The sequence below is a fragment of the Poromitra crassiceps genome, assembly GCF_964638095.1.
Source record: "Poromitra crassiceps genome assembly, chromosome: 11".
Lineage (NCBI taxonomy): Eukaryota > Metazoa > Chordata > Actinopteri > Beryciformes > Melamphaidae > Poromitra > Poromitra crassiceps.
In genome coordinates this window covers 23,603,657-23,624,765 of record NC_139643.1, presented here as the reverse complement: position 1 = coordinate 23,624,765, position 21,109 = coordinate 23,603,657, and the positions used below count along the sequence as shown (strand labels likewise).

The following is a 21,109-nucleotide window of genomic DNA, read 5'->3' as shown; positions in this document are numbered from 1 at the left end:
CTTTGTGCTCGGCTGAGAAACATGCGGGGGGGGGAAAGGGGCTTATTGTTAGATGGAGAGCTGTGGGGGGCGTGGCCTCGTCGTCACTGGACTTTTGGCAGTTTTGCAGTGTTGCTTTGAGTGCGTTCAGTGTCCGTGTCCACTCACAACGCTAACATTTTGTCCTGCAGGGGATTTAGCATAGACTTAGCAAGCAAATCAGCCTGTTTGTATGATCTGTCTCGTTAACGCTGTTTGTGAGGTCCCGGTGCTCTAGCACAGCCATTCCCAGCCGCGGAGGTATTGCAAGTGGGCGGCCAAATCATTTGCAAAACATTGCGATCTTCATGAAAAAAAACGAATTATCATGTATGAGAATGCATTTCTCCATTGTTGAATGATAGGATACCGTTATTTAATTTGTAATCGATTATTCGGCGGACAGCCCCTCACTCTTCGTTTCTGATTTCTGTGTGGTGCTGATGGACAGCTCCTTTTATAGCTCAAATAAGAAGTGCTCTGAGAAGGCTTTATTTGGCCTCTGTTCTGTTTACAGTCGGAAGTGCGCCGTGAACATTTTTGAGCTTTTCAAGTTTCACAAAGAGAATTTCCTTCTGTTATTTTTGGCAAACGAAATAACTCTGGTTCCGTTTGTCTCGTTTTTTTCCCGCACCAGAAATACTACGGCAGGAAGTCGTCGGTGGGCAGGGACGTGTGCCGGCTGAGGAAGGCCTACTACAGCGCTCGCCACGAGGCGGCCGTCCAGATCGACGAGATCGTGGGCGAGACGGCCAGCGAAGCGGACAGCTCCGACTCGCTGGAGCGCGACCATGCCCACCACCACCACCACGCGGGGGGCGGGCCCGGCACCCACGACAAAAACGACGACGACGTCATCCGCTGCATCTGTGGAATGTACAAGGACGAAGGCCTGATGATCCAGTGTGAAAAGTGCATGGTAAGAAGCGGGGAGGTCATCGTTGTTGGGGAAATCACGTTTTATTACCATGGAGAGTGGTGGATTTTTCATTATTAGCCTCGTTAAGTCCGCTGATTGATCATTTATACCTTTTATTTAGGCTGTGCATGTGCATTGAAAGAGCAATATGTTTTTCCTCCAGAGGAGAGTCAGTCCTTTGCGCATATTATCTGTTATTTTTAGACCGTAAAAACAGGGGGAGTTACCAATATAGATGGAGGGGAGTTCAGAAAGTTGCTGTGTGTCAAACCCCAGCCACAGAATAGGATTGATACAAATGGGTTTGTCCTTGCCAGCCCTACAGACGACACTACATGGTCTTATCCCAGAACAGGGTGATTTATAAATAAATTCCTCTTTTTGTTTTTCCATTTCTTTCCTTCTAAAATTATTGAATTAAGCACTGCGGCAGAAATTGACTCAAGGCAAGAAAATGCAGGGTCAAATTACACCCATTGAATCCAGTGGTTTGTGGTGAGTCAGGATGAATGGGCCTTACATTGTTAGTGGTGGCTTCACTTGGGAAACCTCCAAAGGGGATTTTTGATACTAATCATATGTTTTTAAGAGAATTGATAGCGATCCAGTCCCAATAAATTAAAGTGTGGATTTTTTCCAGTTTGTTTAATGTTAAGTAGATGACTGATTGTGGATTATAGATTAGAACATTACATTTCTCCGCGGGATGTGAAATAATTGTGATTGTTTAGATTGGTCATTTCTACCAGCCACTTAGGTGATTTTTAAGTGTGTGTGTAAAATCTGTTATGTCCAAACTGCTGAAAGTCCAGAGGGAAAAATGCAGAACGTTTTAGATTTACCTGCCACTCTGGCAGCTGGAGCAAAACATTTATTTCCCATTCAATTGTCTCATGTAGCTGTAGCAGATAGAATGTACTAGAGCAGTGATTCCCAAAGTGTAGGCCCCCTGGTGGGCCGTGCAGCTAATGCGAGAGGCATATCTACAACACTCCTGATTTTTGCAAGAGTCTCTTTATTTTTCCTCCTTTCTCTTGCTGTGCTCCCGATTGGTCATTTCTCCTGTTAATCTCCTGATTTCATAGTGATACAAATCAAATGACTGTATACTGATTGTATTTTTAGTTAGACGTCAATATGCAGATGGCGCCTGATAATAACTTTAAACTCCATGAGATTCACACTGCGGTTTGAGTGGTTGTCAATGCTGTCATGTTTTTTTTGGGCATGACAGGTGTGGCAGCACTTTGACTGCATGCGGCTGGAGACGGAGGTGGAGCACTACCTGTGTGAGCAGTGTGACCCTCGGCCCGTGGACAGGGTACGTCCCACTCCCCACCCAGACATCACAACTATATGTCCTGTCCAAGACCGTTTTCCCTCTGAGGACACTAATGTTACTGTCACCATAGTCTCGGTTTCCAGACGTTGGGTGAGCGGCACCAACAGCGCCACCTAACCACCAAATTATTATTATTAGAATTTTATTTGGTAGCGGCAATGCAATGTTTCATAGTTCCAATATAGAGCAAGACACTGATGTGCCGCAAAGAGAGTTTATACCTGTTGTTTATTTTACAATAATTTTTCCTACCCGGAAGTGGTCCGCTTGCTACTGTGAAGCGCTGTGAAGTCATCAGCACAGCAGGCTCTGTAACGTTAGCCTCGGGAGTCGGGCTTATCGCTGGGGGAAAGACCTCTAGCCGCCGGGGCCGGATGAAACACGTCCTATTAACAGGTTATGTTTGTTTCTAAGTGATTAATATGTTTCTCCGCAAACGCGACAGCACCGGTTCTGCATGAGCGTCACTGCCCCCAGAAAGCAGGCACGCCCACAACGCTCATGATTGGTTCTCCGATGCAAGGCTTCCAACAGCACCACCTAACGTTATGCAAAGATTTAAATAGTAATATTCTCAGTCTTACGGTAGTGAAACGGATGAAGACTGAGAGCTGAGTCTACTGTCACCACACTTTCAGTCATTCACTTGAGATCCTGTAAACCACTTTTGAATCAAATCCTTTCCCAATCCTCTCCAGGGCTAAATTAGCACCAGTCTCTTCCATTATTGTCACCCACTTCCTTTGCATTGTTGTTATTAAAGGAAGTGCCCATGCTGCCCCAGCCCAGCTACGCCCAGTCTGGCTCTATCTACTACATCTGCCTCCTCAGAGATGAACTGCTGCTACACCAAGGTATGGAAAGAAACCTGCTATAAGGTCATAGACAGAAAGGTCCCCACAGACAGGTCTCCATACTGGAGTTATTTTGTTCAGGCAATGCAAATGGATGTTAATCTTTCAAAGGGAAGACTTTGTGAGCTACTGCCAGTGTTTTCTTTCTATTTGTTTATCTGAACGTCAGACCTCCAAAATAAGCACGCTCCTGAATAGGTTGCATTGTTGTTGAAATAAAGGTTAGCTTTAGCTAACTTGACACTGGAACATCAGCTGACCTATTGTACTCCCATCTGATTATCACCAGTTTGAATGAGCAAACATTCACAACATGCAGCTAGCTATGCCAGCTAATTACAACCAGGTTACTTGCTCAGCATGTGCTGTAGGCTACGTTCCAGATTTGAGCTCTTCGTTCAGTTTGTGCCGGCACTGCCAGCATGACTCAAAAAAGCACCGAATCTCTGACCAACACCACGCTGTGGCAAAGGTGCATTATGGTTGTTGTAGTTCACTACTAACATTTTGAGTCATTGACGGCGCTCAATAGACCAAATCAGCGGGGATGTTTACATTTACTTCCGGTTACCCCTGGGGTCCACACATCATAATGGCGGTGAACGGCACAAACTGACGTGTTGAAGACAAAAACAGACAAAGAAGACAAAAATGGTTCGGTTGTGTTGTGTTGTTGTTTAATATCATTCATAACAACACTTTCACTAACGTGGAGACCAGACTAGCTAATTTACCTGTTGGACCAGACCAGAGTAGACTTGAAGCTAAATTAAATTAACGTGGCGTCAGTAGCTCTGTCTGTAACGTTAACGAGTCTGCAAAAAAACAGCGAGTTTGACACAGTTGTAAACAAACGTTATTAGCTAGCTAACACTACATAAAACAAACACAGAAGAAATGGCTAGATACGTCGGACAAGCATGTTTACCAACCGTTTGAACATTTAAATTGAAAGTGTCTCACCTGTGTGTTACAGGTGACTGTGTGTATCTGATGAGAGACAGCAGACGCACGCCTGAGGGCCAGCCGATCAGACAGTCTTACCGCCTCCTGTCTCACATAAACAGGGACAAACTCGACATCTTCCGCATCGAGAAGCTCTGGAAGAATGAAAAGTAAGTCAGTCAGAACGTAGCGTGGCCAACAACTGCAGAGACGTACTGTAAATATCTGCGGGAATGACAAGAAACTAGGAAAGTTATACACTGCATATTAAGATGCTTTGTTTCTTCCGATCTATTGTATGTAGTTATTCTCATCACTGTTATTAAATGTGCTCATTATATGTGTAAGGTGATTGAGTGTGTGTGAGGATTCAAAATAAAGTGTACTGGTCTATGAGGTTTGAAAGTAAGTAATAAACATAGCTAACTTGTTATTCTACTAAACTAAAAAGAAATCACAGAGATGTTCATAGCCTCTAATATGCCGGTGGTTGTCCTTGTCTCCTCGTGCTGTGAAGGGGCGAGAGGTTTGCCTTTGGCCACCACTACTTCCGTCCTCATGAGACGCACCATTCTCCGTCCCGCCGCTTCTACCAGAACGAGCTGTTTCGCATGCCGCTGTACGAGATCATCCCCCTGGAGGCTGTGGTGGCAACGTGCTGTGTCCTCGACCTCTACACTTACTGCAAGGGTGCGCAAACACATAAACACACACACACACACACGTGCACACATGCACACAAACTCACGCACACTGAAGTGTGACCAGAAGGTTGTCGGTTTGAAGTGGGGAAGGTGAACTAGCTCCCCTCTCTCAGTGACTATTTGAGGTTCCCTTAAACCACACATGGGCAAAATGTGGCCCCAGGGCCGGACCTGGCCCCTGGACCATCTCAATCCGGCCCCCAAGGTCGTCAAAGAAAAACAAAAAACAACCCCCAAAAACTCAGTAAAAGGCAGAATTATGTAAATAAATCTCATCTGCTACAGCCATTGGATTTGTATCACTATTATATCGGGAGATCAACAAGAAATTACCAATCACAACGGGAGAGAGAGGGTTAAAAATAGGCAGACTCCCTCGAAAATCAGGAGTGTTGGCAGGTATGATCTCCAATGTGTGGCCCTTCGCTTACTTGATGTAAGTCAGTATGGCCCTCTCGGGAAAAAAAAATTGCCCACCCCTGCCTTAAACTAACCCCAGCCTTAAACTAACCCCCCGATCGCTTGAGTGAAACTGCTGGCTAATAGTAGCTGGCTAATAATAGTGCAGTTGTGCTGGTCAACTCCCAGGTGTGAATGTGTGAAACTATGAATGTGAAGCAGGATGTGTGGTCAGCAAAACCTCTCATGATAAATGAAGGTTAAAAAACACACATCACAACTTAACACTGACCGTAGTCAAGCTTCAACCAGCACACACAGACACACATGCACGCACGCACACAAACAACACACAGACACACATGCACGCATGCACACAACACACAGACACGCATGCACACAAACAACACACAGACACACATGCACGCACGCACACAAACAACACACAGACACACATGCACGCACGCACACAAACAACACACAGACACACATGCACGCACGCACACAAACAACACACAGACACACATGCACGCACGCACGCACACAAACAACACACAGACACACATGCATGCACGCACACAAACAACACACAGACACACATGCAGGTATTAGCTTCCTCGCTCTTTGATGAATAAGGAAGTAAAGTGTATTTCTGACTGTGTGTGTGTCATCCTGCAGGACGGCCGAAGGGTGTGAAAGAGCAGGACGTGTTCATCTGTGATTACCGCCTGGACAAGTCGGCTCACCTCTTCTACAAGATCCATCGTAACCGCTACCCAGTCTGCACCAAGCCATACGCCTTCAACCACTTCCCCAAGCGACTAGCGCCAAAGAGAGACTTCTCGGTGAGAACGCTGGAGGGTGGGGTTGGAGCGCTGGGATTTATCAGCGGTTCATGAAGACAGAAAGCTATTTTTAAGAGCGGAGATAATGTTACAGCCTGATGCACGATGTGCCTCGGCAGCTATCAGGCCCACTCTGCTCAAGCAGTTTCAGATACACAGAGGAAGGGAGGGCTAACCACAAACAAATTGGCTAAAACACACCTGCCGCATACGCGCTTGTCACCTACCTGCAAGTAGATTCCCATCCAAACCACATAGTTAGAGCTTGTCAGCGAACCAACTCTAAATATCTGTTTTGCATTTTTGTTAGCCCTCCATATTGAACTATATACTGTATTTGGCTGTCTTTGCAGACTGTAAGCCGGTAAGAATCGAGAACGTTGTAATGCTAAAAAGTGTGAAGAGAGAATGGTAGCATTGGGAGTAAGGTTGTTTTCTTGGTTTGTTTTAACCTCCATGGACTACCAGATGGGCGGGGTTTAGTCTATCAGGACAATTCAGGCCTGTGTCAGATGTCAGTCACAGAAAGGTATATTAAATAATGAGAGACTAGTAGAAAGGGTCAATAAGCTTTAATGATACAATAAACAAATACATTTTGGCGTATGACTCCATCATACAGTATAATGACGCTCCTCCTGAGATGATGAGAGAAGGGCGTCAGTGATGAATAGGATAGAAAATCCCCCCATAGGGAATTCTTCAGGAGTCATGACGTTGGTGGTGGTCAGGGGAGGAGGTGGGGTGAAAGCAACTGCTTCAGCGATGACGATCAGCAACTAAGGATGACACATAGCACATAGGCAGCACATAGCAAGCATAGTAAAAACATGGACTCTGATATACTACGCCGGTTAGGTGATTGGCTCAGCAGGAAAGGAATAGCTTGAGCTGATTGGCTATTGCCACAGAGGGGGAGCGTGGGAGACTGTGAATGGATGGGGAGAGAGAGCACAAATGAAAGGGGCGTGCCCAACAATGAATGGGTTATCCAACCTCAAAGAAAGGGGGGCGTGCACTGTGATATAACCTGTTGGCTGCAGAAGTAGTCTTCATTATTGAAATTAGTCTAAAACATCACTTAACGTGACTTTCAAATACTTTGCAGTTTTTACCCCCTAAACTTTCTGTCACTGATTGTTTTGATCCATGTGGAAATCCCAAACATCTGGGGCCAGTTGCACCAAGTGGTCTTAACTATGCCTGCTCGTAACTCCTACGTCGGTCTTAGTTAAGACCAGTCTTTAGAGTGGATTTACACCTGTTGCACCAACAGGGCTTACGTCTGGTCTTAACTACGCTGGTCGTAGCAATGCGCGTCCATGTGAATTGCCGGGGAATCTGCCCTGATTGGGCCAAAAATGTGCCTCGCGCCGTCACCCACTACTGTATGTGCATCACTACACCCTCCCTCCTCCCACCCCCCTCCTGTTGAAGCTCCAGGGGAAAATGGCGGCGATTAGTGCCAGGCAGTCTGAATGAAATTGAATGTAACGTTCCCAATTCTATGTATTAAATTCTAAAAAACGACCCTCAACATTTGGGAAGGCTAAGCCACACAACTAGTTCGTTATAATCGAATGTCATGCTTCGAAGGCGACTTTACGACGATGAGGACGGTGAGGGCTCAATCACAGCAGATATCCGCTGATAGCCTACCACGGAGATCTCACAGGCACAGGCACCTTACGCCTCCTCCTGACCAGGCGTAATATTTACGACCGGTCTTAGTGAGAAAAAGGCTTACGCCCGTTGGTGCAACCGGCGTAGCTGTCAGGTCGTAAAGTTACGACCAACTTAGCTTAAGACCAGTAGTAAAACCACTTGGTGCAACTGGCCCCTGATGCCTAAAGCCTGGATTATGCTTGACGCTTTGGCCGGCCGCACGGAAATGAGAGACACGGAATCCGACGAGGAAACGTGTGGAGCTTTTATACTCTGTGTGGGTTTCTGCAGGCGGAATTGAGCGCGAGTCTTGAAAACTCCACTTTGTCCGCCCGTCCGCGTCCGCGTAGTTACAAATTTCGGCGTGCGCACAGCCGCTCGAAAACCGTCCGCACGGACCCTTGCGGAGGGGCGTGTCTGCTGATTTGACGTCACTTTTCCGCGCGGACACTCGCGTTCCTCGCTGATGCGGAAAGCATAATGAGACCTTCAGAGGGGCTAAATCAAACCATGAGAAGTACTGTATCTGCAGATGCTGTTTGTTTGACCCAGGTCTAATTGTAACATTGTTGCAGCCGCACTACGTTCCCGACAACTACAAGAGGAACGGGGGGCGCTCCGCCTGGAAGAGCGAACGAGCCAAAGGAGGCGGAGACTGCGAGGACGACGGCTCCTCCTGCGAGCGGGGAGACGACTTCCCGCCCGAGGGCGACGACGGCAGAGGAGGAGCGGAGGAGGACATGGACATGGCATCGGAGGATCCCGCACTCCTCACAGGCAAACCCCAGAGACCCCTGACGGGCAAGCCCCCGAGAGCGGAGCGGCGAGGGGAGGGAGATGACGAGGAGGAAGAGGAGGAGGAGGAAGAAGAGGAGGAGGAGGAAGAGGAGGAAGGGCAGGAGGCGGCGGCGTGTAAGGAGCTAGAGGAGAGCCCGGGCGCGGAGAGGGTAGGAGAGATGCTGGAGCTCCCGTCCTCCTCCTCTGCCTCCTCCCCACTGCACCACCCCGGACTGGGCAGGAGGGAGGCGCAGAGGGAGAGGCTCAACAAGATCCTGCTGGATCTGCTGCACAGAACCCCCGGCAAGAACGGTGAGGGAACGGGTTTGAGACACAGGGAGGGTCTTCAGACACACGAGGGTTAGGCCACTCACAGGTTGTGCCTTTTTTAAATGTGGAGGCTTTACAAGTAGCAGAAGAAAGGTTCTTTTTTTCCCCCTCTTTACTCCCTTTGTGTTTTTTTTTGCGATGAGAGCCCATCTGTTTGTGTCTCAGCTCTTAAGCCCCTTCTCTCTGTTCTTCCAACAGCCGTAGATGTCACTTATCTCCTGGAGGAGGGCGCAGGGCGGCGGCTACGGCGGCGGACACTTGGATTTGGCGATTTTGTGGGCAGAAAATAAGTGTTTTGCTACGTGTGCCTGGGAAGCACACTGCCTTTCACTTTTGTCAGCAAAGGGGGGCAAGAAACGGAGAGACGGCAGGAAGGGAAGACAGCATTGTTGGGGATCTGACCAATAACGGACCACAATGCGCCCCTTCCCCCCCCCGGGGGGCGCCGTCTTCAGGCGTACCTCTTCTTCCCAGACTGTCCTCTCAGACTCAAAGCGAAAACGTCGGGAGTGCGAGGGGGAGGGGCCTGGAAGCGTCCCACTCCGCAGCAATTAGGGCGGACCCAGACTAATTGCTTATTTAAGTAATATGATGCAAAACGTGTTTTTTTATGAACATAGGAGAAATAACCCGTGCACTTAAATGCATTGAACAAATATACAAAGACAGCCTGCGATGAGCTCGGGACAGACTGAAGACTGAAGGTGTGGACGTGACCCATGCAGACGTGGGTCACTGAATAGCACCGTGATCGACTTATTCATTTCAGTGAGCGTCAGAAAAGGAACAAGTGGTACTGAGTTAGGGATGGCTAGAGGGAAGCGAGTCTTTTTAGTGAACTGGGATGCAAATGCTGGAGAACGGTTCCCTCTAGTGGGACCTAGCTGTAATGACAAACTGTAACAAAAGCCAGAGGATCTGTGCCGGGACCATGGGGAAAATGGCATAGGAGTGACGTAAGCGGAGCAGTGTGCTCAGACACTGCTGAGGAACTTGGAGAGAGGGAAGGAGAGAGAGAGAGGGGCAGAAACAACCCATTCTTACATGCAAATCCTGGTGTTTGGTCAGGAGCCCTTGTCGTTCGTTACGCCCCGAAGGGAAACGCAGCCCCCTGTGGTTAGAAAGCAACAATGCGGGCAAAGGGGTATGGCAGGGTGACGCTAGTCACGTGACCTTGAATTCTGGGAAACGACGTGTTGAATTGAAGGCTTGTGGAGAAGCACCGATGGGGCTTTTAACCATCAAGTGGTTAAAAGCGGTGTTGGAAAGGCCGCCCTTCAGAACCCCCGGGGTTCTGGCTACCAGTGCCGAACCCTAACCAACCACCAGTGGGACCATTGCCTAACCCCAACCCCACTACCCTGCTCGAGAGAAGGGTACCCCAGGGTGTGAAAAAGTAACAGAAAGGGTTCCTGACCGAACATTAGTTTTTGACAAGTTGGGAGTTAGAATGTGTTGGCAGAAAGGAGTTTGGTCAACTGCACTTTTGGTACCATGGATATTGTGAAGCTCAGTGTCATGTATCTATAATGAAAAACACACTAACACTCACAGTATTGGATGCAGTTAAAAAAAAAAACGAGTTAAAAAAAGTCTATTATCTTTTTCCTGTTATACTGTAGTAACACATTTAGGAACAGAGGAAGACGGGGGTGTGTGTGTGTTTGTTTTAGAGTAAAGAGAGGGGAGGGGGCCCTTGGGAAGATTGCGTGTGCGCTTTTGTCGGTCAAGTGTCTTGTTGAGTTTTCTTTTCTCTCTCTCTCGTGAGGCAGTCAGCTTGGCCCCTCGTGAGGCAGTCAGCTTGGCCCCTCGTGAGGCAGTCAGCTTGGCCCCTTGTGAGGCAGTCAGCTTGGCCCCTCATGAGGCAGTCAGCTTGGCCCCTCATGAGGCAGTCAGCTTGGCCCCTCATGAGGCAGTCAGCTTGGCCCCAGCTTGGCCCCTCATGAGGCAGTCAGCTTGGCCCCTTGTGAGGCAGTCAGCTTGGCCCCTTGTGAGGCAGTCAGCTTGGCCCCTCATGAGGCAGTCAGCTTGGCCCCTTGTGAGGCAGTCAGCTTGGCCCCTTGTGAGGCAGTCAGCTTGGCCCCTCATGAGGCAGTCAGCTTGGCCCCTCGTGAGGCAGTCAGCTTGGCCCCTCGTGAGGCAGTTATCTTGGCCCCTTGTGAGGCAGTCATCTTGGCCCCTTGTGAGGCAGTCATCTTGGCCCCTCGTGAGGCAGTCATCTTGGCCCCTTGTGAGGCAGTCATCTTGGCCCCTTGTGAGGCAGTCATCTTGGCCCACTCGTGAGGCAGTCAGCTTGGCCCCTCTTTTTGAAGTAACCTGATTCACCAGCTTAACTGTAATCCGGCGGCGGAACACAGGCTTTCACTGTAACGCCTTAGACGGCCGTGCTCCCCGACTGCCTTGCGTGAGCGTGTGTGTGTGCGTACGTACACACTTAAGCGTGTGTCTGACTCTGTACTCTGCCAGATTTTCTTGAAGATATAAATTTTTAAAAAGAAAAAAGAGAAAAAAAAATAAGGGCTTGATGGCAATTAACAGTTTTAAGAAAACTATGGAAAACAATACTTAACATGAAATGTATCGTGATGGTCATATTTTCTTATATTCTGTGAGGCGGGGTGGGGTGGTGTATACTGTATATTGGGAGGGAAGGGACTTAAGATTTTTTTTTTTCTCTTTCTCTCTCTCTCTTTAGATTATGTTCCTGGTTGCCATGGAGAATGTTTTAAAATAAATTGTGATATCTGATGAGATTTTCTTTTTTCTTCCCAAAATGCCTCTGCTAAGAAGGGACAGCCTGCAATGTCCCAGTGTGGTAAACTGACAGAGAAGAGACTAGAAAGACACACTGATGGAGGAGAGAGAGAATAGGAAAGCTGTACAGTGCCAAGTTATGTATATATACAAACTTTACATGAGGAGTGTCTCCAAAAGCAATATCTTGATAACGGATTTTGTCTATTATTGTACTGTACAGGACTCAGCCCTAAATGTATTATTATAATAATGATAATATTATAATTTCTTCCGTTTGTATTACTATAATGAAGACACTTAAGCTCGGAGGAAAATTATTTTTTTTTTTTTTCAGAAAATCTCACCATAACTTGTCCTAAAAACTTAAGCCGAGTTTTTGTTGCCTATAAATGAAATTCATCTATGTACTGCATGAACGAGAAGAATGTCAAACGGACACAGAAGGCATTGGGACATGACAGCGACGTCTTTGTCACTGATTATTGTTAATAATATTACTTTTAAGGAGAAATATACTCCTTGTTTTTTGCTGCAAAGTGTTGAACACTAAAAAAACAAACCAACATAAAAATGTTATGATATTTTTAAAAGGTGACAGAAACAAAAGTAAGCTGTCAGCTCAATATCATGTATTTTTTTTCCTTTCAAATAAGAAATGGTTCCGTTTTGTGATAGCAGTCATGGTATGATGCTTGTACTTGTATTTGTGTGTTTTGTGTGATTTGTTTAGTTATTTTTAGACAATCACAAAATAAGATGCAAGCATTGTAAATGGCAGACTGGCGGACATTTTGTGATGTGTACAGTTTGTCAAAAACTTCTTCCACTCGTTAAAAGTTTGTAATTATGATTATTCAGTCATGAAAAATGCTGTTGGTTTTTACTTTTTGTTTTATATTATATTTGTTTTTTGTTTGTTTTTTTAATAAAAAGCACTACATTATTGTGAATACAATTCTTGTTGTTATGCTTTGAAGATTAAGACTCCAGAGACCGTGAATAACAAAAGGTATTGACATCTGAGAAATGAGAGAACTCCTTTTCTCCAATCACAACATGTAATCTAATTTTTAACATAGTTACAGCAAATCATTAACTGTAGTTTACACAGTAAAACTAAACATGCATTCTAATATTACATTGAATGATTGAGAGTGAATTGTATCGATAATAGACAAAACTCATCCTTCCACTTTGTGTATAGTGAGTTTGGATATATTATACAATATCTTTTGTCCACATACTCAAGTCTACACATCACTTAGATGAACCTATAGAGTTGTCAGCTTGGTGGATGTGTCTGGAATGAATGGCATCCAGCTTCTACCCACTCCAGGTATAAATACCACCACCTTTCTATCTCAACACAATATTGTCAGTATTCAGGTGTAGTCACCTTTCACAACATTTGACCCCCAACAAGACAAAAGGCGGAGCAGGACAAAGACCCTCACTAATGTTGGGATAATGTTGGTAAAGAGATGCAAGGCCTCCCAATAAAACCCTAACACAACTAGCTATCAAACTCCCGATTAAACTTAAAACAAAAAAAAATACTATAAAAATTGTAATGAATTGTTTTTGCATTTCACTGGGCTGCAGTGGAAACAGCCCTTAATGCATTATATACAATACTGTAGCGTATCGGGTAATTACATGTATTGGGGTGTTTCCGTGCTTGGCTAGGAACTGATATGGGTGGGTGTGTTCCTAGGGGGAAGGGGATATATGTGACCAGCGGCCGGGGCGGAGGCCAGTCAGGCTATGCGAGGGAGCTGTGGTTGCAGAGCTAGCAGCGAAGCTAGCTGCTAGGAGCGTGTATTGTGAAGACAAGAATAAAAAGCCTGTACCAACTTCAAGTCTCCAGTTCCTTGGACGAATACCCACTTCGTTACAATACAATTTGCGCCTTTAATGAAAAATAAATAAATAGAATCTAAAAGGAGGTTCAAATCGTAGATTTTCAAAACTCTCGCGACAGCCAACTTCATCGTCATAACGTAAAAAAAGAGAGACTTGAAGTCTCGCGTTAGACTCAAGATTGCCATGGTAACGGCCATGACGCCCATGTTGTTCAATTGGCTAACGTTAGCAGCACACAAGCTTCAGGACGCAAATGTCTAGAAAGCGCTCCGAGAAAGTAAAAGATAAGTCCGATAAGGGGAATGTTGGAGTGGAAGAGGATCCCTCGAAAATTCCAGGTGACTGTTTGTCATTGCATACGAATCACGTTGTTAGCTTTAGCAATGCATTGTTTTTGGGACTGTGCTCAGTGAAAGTAATATTCATATTTTTGAGGTTTTATACTTTGGTAAAGTAAATTCAACAAATGCCATTCAATCAGCCATGGCTAGTGTGTCATCATGGCTAATTCAAGCAAAATCTGATTTAGCCTAAAAACAGTAAAAAATGCTCAGTGCTTGAGAGACTAATACCTTTTCATTGTTAGGACTGAATCTAGATGAAAAGCCTGCTCAGACCTTTGGTAAGTAGCTAAGTTACAAGTTTATAAAACTGTATTAACTGTCCCACTGCCATCCATTTGGTGTTTGAGGGCAGTTGATTGGACGTGCATTGCTCTAGTCTAAACTCCACTATCCTGCCTCCCCTCTCCTATTAGATGAGTATGAGTGCTCAGGCAGCCTGGAGACTGACTTCCCTGGGCTTTGTGCTCTTCTGGGCATGAAGAACATCCCAGCTGTCAGTGCAAAGCAGCCAGCCTGTCCCAACACCGAGGGTGATGGCGGAAACATGGGTAACCTGTTACGTACCTGTACTGTACAGCCAATATTCCAGTGTTGACATTTCATTAACAACTATTTGGAGTTGAATGACCACTGATTGGAGTTATTTGGTCATTCATAGAAATGATTATGTTTGCTGTGTGTTTTGAAGTGTCTAATTAACTCTGTGTATTGACTTATATAAACACTGGCATAATGTTGATTTAGTTAAATGAACACTGACAATATTACTGTTAATTCCTTACTTTTCTTTCTTATCAGTTGTTATCTTCTTCTATCATCTCAGTTTCAATAGAGCCTTTTCATGGGGGCCATTTTGTGTCGAAAAGGCAGGGTAAACACAAGTGCAAGCAAAACACTAATGAGGGTTTCCAACTAGCAATCATTGAGGTTGGAAATCCTCATCAGTGCTTTGCACCTGTGTTTACCCGCCCTTTTCGACTCAAAATGGCCCCCGTGAAAAGGGTCTAGTCATTTCATCCTTCACATGATCCTTGTACCTTCAGAGGACAGCCAGTCCCAGCTGAGGACCACACCTCTGTGGTCTAAGCCGTGCCTCCAGGTGGAGCTGGAGAGTGAAGACCCGTGCAGCGTCAAGAGCATCAAGGTTTTTGGTGAGAACCCAACGCCGCAGAGAAACATCTAACACAATGTTCTGCTTTGGCTTGACATTTAGGCTACAGTTTTGAGTTTTTACATCCTCATTTGAGTCCAAGATGTTCAAAATCAGTCTAGAGAAAAATGTAACAGGGTACAATTTCCTTGTGAACACACAGGGTGGAGGGTGGATGAGCCGATTGCTCGAGTGCTTAACAAGACGCTTCCTTCCTTGAGCAAGCTGCAGGGTCTTCAGTAAGTAATGAGCTGCTGGAGAAAGAGATGCGCTCTTGTTGTCTTGATCTTGTTTGATTTATAATCCTGTCCACTTGCAGGTTGTGGCAGGCCGGACTGACAGATCGGATGGTAATCTCCCTCAGGAGCACACTGTCTCTCTGCTCCAACCTGAGGTGAGTGGATAGCTATTCTCCTATCACTCACACTGTAAATCCTGCTTTCTGAAACCAGTGTCGTCGTCGTCGAGTCACTACATCTCGAGTCCGAGTCCCCAGTGTTCGAGTCCCCATGATTTGAGTTCACATCTGAAAATGTTTGGATACAGTTAAAGAGAAGTAAACCATATCAAACCCCACAGTGATTTACTGATCTATCCATTCCATTGTTTGTGTCAGGACTGTGACGCTGGAAGGCAACCCTCTTCCACGGCAGAGTTACCACCTCCTTCTGTCCGAAGACAGCGCGTGAGTCACTACCTGGGCCATTAATAATATATGCATATATTCAAATGAACCTGATTTGCATGCACACACAAACACACCTGCCTCATTCCCGTGTTTGTTAGCCTTAACACTTCTTTTCGGTCGTCAAGCCTCGCTCACCTGTCACTGCGGAACAACCGGATGGGAGACGAGGGAGCGCGTCTGATTGGCTCAGCTCTCTCCACAGCCAGATCCGCTAACAGGAACCTCTTGTCACTCAACCTGGCATTCAATTCTATTGGTGACGCAGGCGCCGCACACATAGCACAGGTAGAAGAACCCAGAACCGAGTCCATGTTTCCATAACGTTCCCTACATGGCTCTGTGTGTGGCGGACGCTGTTGTGTGGCTCATCCTGTCTCATCTCCCAGGGCCTGCGTTTGAATCGAGCTCTGCTCTGTCTCTCGCTCTCCCACAATCTGATTGGAGACTCCGGCGCTGCTCATGTGGCCACAGTGAGTGCTGCACTCTGCTGGCGGTTTAGCCATTTTACATGATAGAATTGAACCTGTGGGATGATACGTTTAAAATCGTCAGTTAAGTTGTTTGAAATCATATTATTGAGTGTTATTGCATTATATTCGTTAATAAGGCCTCCGCCCGCTACGCTTCTATTTTCAGATACTTGGTCAGTTTGCTTTAACTCACGAAGAAGCCGTGGAGAGGAGGAAGCTGCTTCTGGACAGAGACCAGTCTGTAAGTGTGGAAAACCTTTTTCTTTTTTAAAGAAAAGGAAAAGGACAGTCTTCTCTCTCTCTCACACACACACACACACACACACACACACACACACACACACACACACACACACACACGCACGCACACACCCCTTCTACCTCTCTTCCTCTATTTTCGTAGCCCTCCCTGGGAGTCTGTGCTGAGCTTTCTCCCACTGACCCACCTCCGTCGATGCCCGGCAGCACCTCACTCAACGGCAGAGGGGCAAACAAAGGCACCTCCAAAAGAAGGGTAACGCTCTTAAAAAAAAAGTGCAAAAATGGACAACCAAAAATGAAAATACGTTGGAATAGCAATCACATCCTTTTTGCTCTTTTCATACGTTTAGTATGGAAATATGTTGTAATGTGCTGTTCTCATGGTTTCCACGTATTAGGCTATTTGTGGCACTAATAAGAGGTGTCCATATTCCTCAAGGGTGTGACAACCTTGTAACAGACGAACTTGGGTTCTGTTGACTTGCAGGAAACGGCCAAAAGAGAGGAGAAACCGGCTGCTAACCTGGCAGGCGCTGCGGCAAGAAACAAGAAATGTAATAATGGCTTCTGTCATAGCTAAGCACTTGTGCTGCTTGTTGTTCTCTGACAACAGGGGTGTTTCTCTTCTCATCGTTGTCTCCTTCGATCTCTCCTAGCCTCTGAGCTCAAGGTGCCTCGAGGGAAAGGGGGGAAGCTGGGGGGCAAAGAGAAACAGTCATCTGTGTCTGAGCAGGAGGTACCAAAGACTTTGCACTGACTGAGTAGACCAGTGGTTCTCAAATAGGGGTCCGGGGACCCCAGGGGTCCTTGAGGGGTTTCCTGGGGGTCCCCCAGCCAAAAGGGGGGTAATTTATTTTCGCTATAATTCCATTCATAAGTAACACAATGACTATTTTGGCCATGGGTTGAATATACATTTTGTAATAAAATATCTAAAAGCATCAATCTTATTATCATATGGGGGTCCGTGGGACAAAATCCTATCAAATGGGGGTCCGTGGTCTAATTTTTGTCAGTTTAGGGGTCCTTCATGTGAAAAGATTTGAGAACCACTGGTGTAGACTGACGACTTTTTCTATTACAATCTTTAATTTTTCACAATGTTTCTTTTTTTCTGCAGGATAAGGCCGATGCTGCACTGAATGAGGTTTGTGCGCTACAATTTAACAGGGTTCCCACGGGTCCTTGAAAGTTTGTGGATTCGAGGGAATTGGGCCTGGAAAGTCCTTGAAAAGTCCTTGAATTCGATGTTTAAAAAAAGGTGTGGGAACCCTGATTTAATTTCGAGCCACAACTGTGTTGTTAACAATAATGAATGTGATTTGACTATTATTGGTTGCTTGTCTCCACCAGTTGGCCGGTCTGGTGGAGATATTGAGCCCCCTGCTGGAGCAGTCGGTGCAGCACAAGGATGGCCACATCATTCTGCCTGGAAACACCGCGCTCACCTACCTGAACCTGGCAGGTCAGCAGCTGTGGCGGTTTTGGTCTCAGCAGCACCTCAAAATCAAAAGTGCAAAAAATTCTTTCTAGATGTTCAACAATCATCCAGGGAGAAATCATAGAAGAATTGTAAAATCATAGAGAGACTAATTTTTGCACTAACAGTAGCCTCAATAGACCAGAATGCAATGCAGCCACAATACACGTAGCTGTGTTTTGATTTAGGGATCAAGTAATTCTGGCAAATGTAGGAAATCACAAACTTTAGTCCAAGTAGATGAGGCAGGCTCAGGGAAAGTGGCTACACAATCAAAGTAAACTACAAAATAACTCCTGGAGTTAATTAATAAAAAATCACACATTAATTGAGGATTTGATGATGTGTTAGGTTTTTCATTATACAGTGTTCTCCGATCTCATCTTCAAGAATCGTCATCTTTCTAAGATATTGTCTAATGTCAGCCACCCTTCTCCCAGCTTCACCTCAAAATGTTGAGAATATACTTCCACTTGTGCTGAAATTTCTGCTACTTTGGCCCGCTATGTACCCACCTCCCTGCCATTCCTGAGGGAGACTCGTCGCCCTATGAAATCTTCCACCCGTCCCATAGACATTCTTCCCGCAGAATCTTTTAAAGAGGTTTTTGATGTTGTCAGCTCATACTGGATGCAGCTGCCACATGTAGAGATCACATTACTCCAGTCCAGGCTTCTCTGCACTGGTCACCTGACACTTTCAGAATCGATTTTAAGATCTGACTGCAGCACAAAAATATCATGAGATCTATCGAGGTCATTGAAAAACGACCAGTCAGTTCAAAATGTAATGTGTCTGGTTGTGCTGTGTGTGTTTGCTTCTTTGTGTAGGAAACAGAATAACAGAGCGGACGCTGCCTCTCTTCCTGTCGGCGCTGCAGATGCAGACTGAGGGAGGCGGCCTGCTGCGCCTCTGTCTCCAGGTGTGTTTCGGTGTGACAATCACTTCAATATACACTGAAACACCTTTCGGGGTGGAAGTGGAAGTAATTCATTACAATTACTCTTGATACTATTAAGTTTTGTGTGCTTGTACTTTGTTGATATTAGCATTTCACATTCATTCAAGTTATATCATGTATATAAAGTGCTGCATTTTAAAACACATCCATTACACAGTACACATTTTGCGGGCTCTCCATAAACATCGCATCTGAAACTGGCCAGTTGGGGAGCCAATCACAGTTCACAGACCACCTCACCCAGGGGGGGATATTGAAGTAGAAAATAACTATACGCACATCGACTGGGATTTCTTCCCGCAGGCCACGAGACTTCTTAACATACACAAATAGTGTAGTAGCTGTACTGTACTGTACTGTAGCTGCTACCATTACGTATGTCTAATGTTTAATTGTATGTCTAATTAGGTATATGCTATTTGCACCTGTGCAAACAGAATGTCAACTATGTTTAAGTATGTTTAAAGTATGTACATGCCATGTGCACCTACGTGCAGTGAATGTGCAGTGAATGTCTTATCGCTCTACTGCCTTATTGCTTGTTGTGTCTCTTGTTGTTTTCCTGCACCCATATGCCCTGTTATTTTGTACTATGTTGTAAACGGAGTCCAAAGCACAAGAATTTCACACGTGATACTTGTACTACGGAGTAACAATAAAAATCTTGAATCTTGAATCTTGACTTTGGATGCTGGGCTAGAGGCAGTACATGATGAAATAGGTAGAGCCCGCACACCGTATGGCTAGATACACTTCTTTATGAATTAAAATTACAGTGTTCCAAAATATTGAAGAAAATTCACTTCTTGAATTTGCTGAATTTTAAGTCAGTTGACCCCAACCTTTGGTGGTTGATCTACTGAAGACCAAACATCAAAGCAATTGCAAACTAATTACGTTTATCTACACAAAGCCACTGTTACTACAGTAACATTTGGTCAAATCAACATTGTTCCCCAGCAACCGCTCATGGATTTGATTTTGTTTCTCCTCTCTGTCTCAGAGAAACCGCTTCCCTCCAGACTGTGAATCACATGTCAAGATCCAGGAACTGCTGGTGCTCAGAGACCCACTCACCAAACCTGGTGCACAGAAAGAGGAGGATGGGCAGGGGGCCTAGTGTTGACAGAAGTGACACATATATATGTGTGTGTGTGTGTGTGTGTGTGTGTGTGTGTGTATATATATATATATATGTGTGTGTGACACATTAATAAAGAAATCAATCAATCAATCAATCAATCATGTTCCCTGCAGCAGCTGTGCCTCTGGCCTATGAAAACAACTGGGGCCTAATTGAATGAGGCCATGCACCCACAGAGACCCTCATTCACCCAATTGAAACCTTGTGATAATGCGTGATCTACAAAGCAGCCATCTTCTGTCATTTTCAACTTAATAAGGTCAATTTAGCTGTGAAGAGAATGAGGACAATGAGGCCAGACTCCAAACACACAAACAGTTATGAGTCACTCTTTCTGACAAAAAATACCAAACTCTGCCATCAACACACAAGCACATAGAGACAAATAGAATTCAAAGGCATTAGTTCAACTGAATCAACACTTTAGCTCCGACATCAAACTCATATTATTTCATTTTAGCATTTGGGGTCTCATTCGTTGCCAAGCAGCCTATAAGGGCAAGTCAACAGTGGCAACTTTAAAACCCTCCACTGTCAGTTTGACATGAACAATCAAAACATTTAGCTGATGCTTTAAGTGAGTGAGTTCAGTGTCTATGACAATGGAGGTCGGGAGCCTCCAGGGGGTCACCAGATAACAAGAGGGGGCCACAAGGTGATTTATGGAATAGGAACCAAACATATTTCTACTATAAACATTTATCTTTTTTCCACCAGATTTTTTCTCCAGTATATTTTCCTTTTTTTCTTGTGAAATACAGAACAGTTTTCTATGCATCTGATTATGAATCAAGTAGGTGACAAGCCGAAAAAGGTTGAGAACGGCTGCTTTAGGACACTTTATTTTTTAATTTAACCTTTATTTAACCAGGGCAAGTCATTAAGAACAGATTCTTATTTACAGTGGCGACCTGGCAAAAGGGAGGGCCTCTTGAGGGATAGGGGTAATAATAATAAAAGATAAAGCAAACCCTGCACTGCCCCGCAGCTTTTAAATATTTTATTTTGAAGGAATAATGGTGCCTTGCTGGAAAACCAGAAATGACACAAATGTAGCATTTTTGCCACTTCACACATAGCATGAGGAGGAAAACAAAATGTCACACAGCCATGACAGGTACAGAAACGTGCTCTGCGATTGCTACCAAACACCACTGCACAGGGCATTTCAATCACAATCACACAAAAATGAT

General features: G+C 45.3%; 3 protein-coding genes across 3 annotated transcripts in view; all 3 read left to right on the top strand.

The window, feature by feature from the left end:
• ash1l (ash1 (absent, small, or homeotic)-like) overlaps nt 1–12,499 on the top strand; it is a 45,714-nt gene extending 33,215 nt beyond the window's left edge. Inside the window, exons 19-26 of the mRNA XM_083646780.1 lie at nt 656–937; nt 2,172–2,258; nt 3,043–3,133; nt 4,110–4,248; nt 4,596–4,768; nt 5,860–6,026; nt 8,267–8,780; nt 8,997–12,499. Coding sequence (XP_083502906.1) covers nt 656–937; nt 2,172–2,258; nt 3,043–3,133; nt 4,110–4,248; nt 4,596–4,768; nt 5,860–6,026; nt 8,267–8,780; nt 8,997–9,088 — 1,545 coding nt within the window. The 3' untranslated portion in view covers nt 9,089–12,499. The remainder of the gene's footprint in view (nt 1–655; nt 938–2,171; nt 2,259–3,042; nt 3,134–4,109; nt 4,249–4,595; nt 4,769–5,859; nt 6,027–8,266; nt 8,781–8,996) is intronic.
• Nucleotides 12,500–13,671: 1,172 nt separating this feature from the next.
• LOC310784906 (leucine-rich repeat-containing protein 71-like) lies at nt 13,672–16,341 on the top strand (the record flags this gene model as incomplete). The annotated part of the gene is made up of 9 exons (XM_083645936.1): nt 13,672–13,756; nt 14,176–14,310; nt 14,806–14,913; nt 15,076–15,151; nt 15,232–15,306; nt 15,529–15,597; nt 15,726–15,885; nt 15,987–16,070; nt 16,237–16,341. 9 exons carry the CDS (start codon nt 13,672–13,674, stop codon nt 16,339–16,341), a joined length of 897 nt encoding a protein of 298 aa, XP_083502062.1.
• Nucleotides 16,342–16,524: 183 nt separating this feature from the next.
• Nucleotides 16,525–19,900, top strand: LOC310784905 (leucine-rich repeat-containing protein 71-like; the record flags this gene model as incomplete). The annotated part of the gene is made up of 7 exons (XM_083645935.1): nt 16,525–16,584; nt 16,819–16,885; nt 16,988–17,067; nt 17,452–17,478; nt 17,685–17,796; nt 18,642–18,733; nt 19,776–19,900. The coding sequence occupies 7 exons, from the start codon at nt 16,525–16,527 to the stop codon at nt 19,890–19,892; spliced, it is 555 nt and encodes a 184-aa protein (XP_083502061.1). The 3' UTR covers nt 19,893–19,900.
• Nucleotides 19,901–21,109: the final 1,209 nt, after the last annotated feature.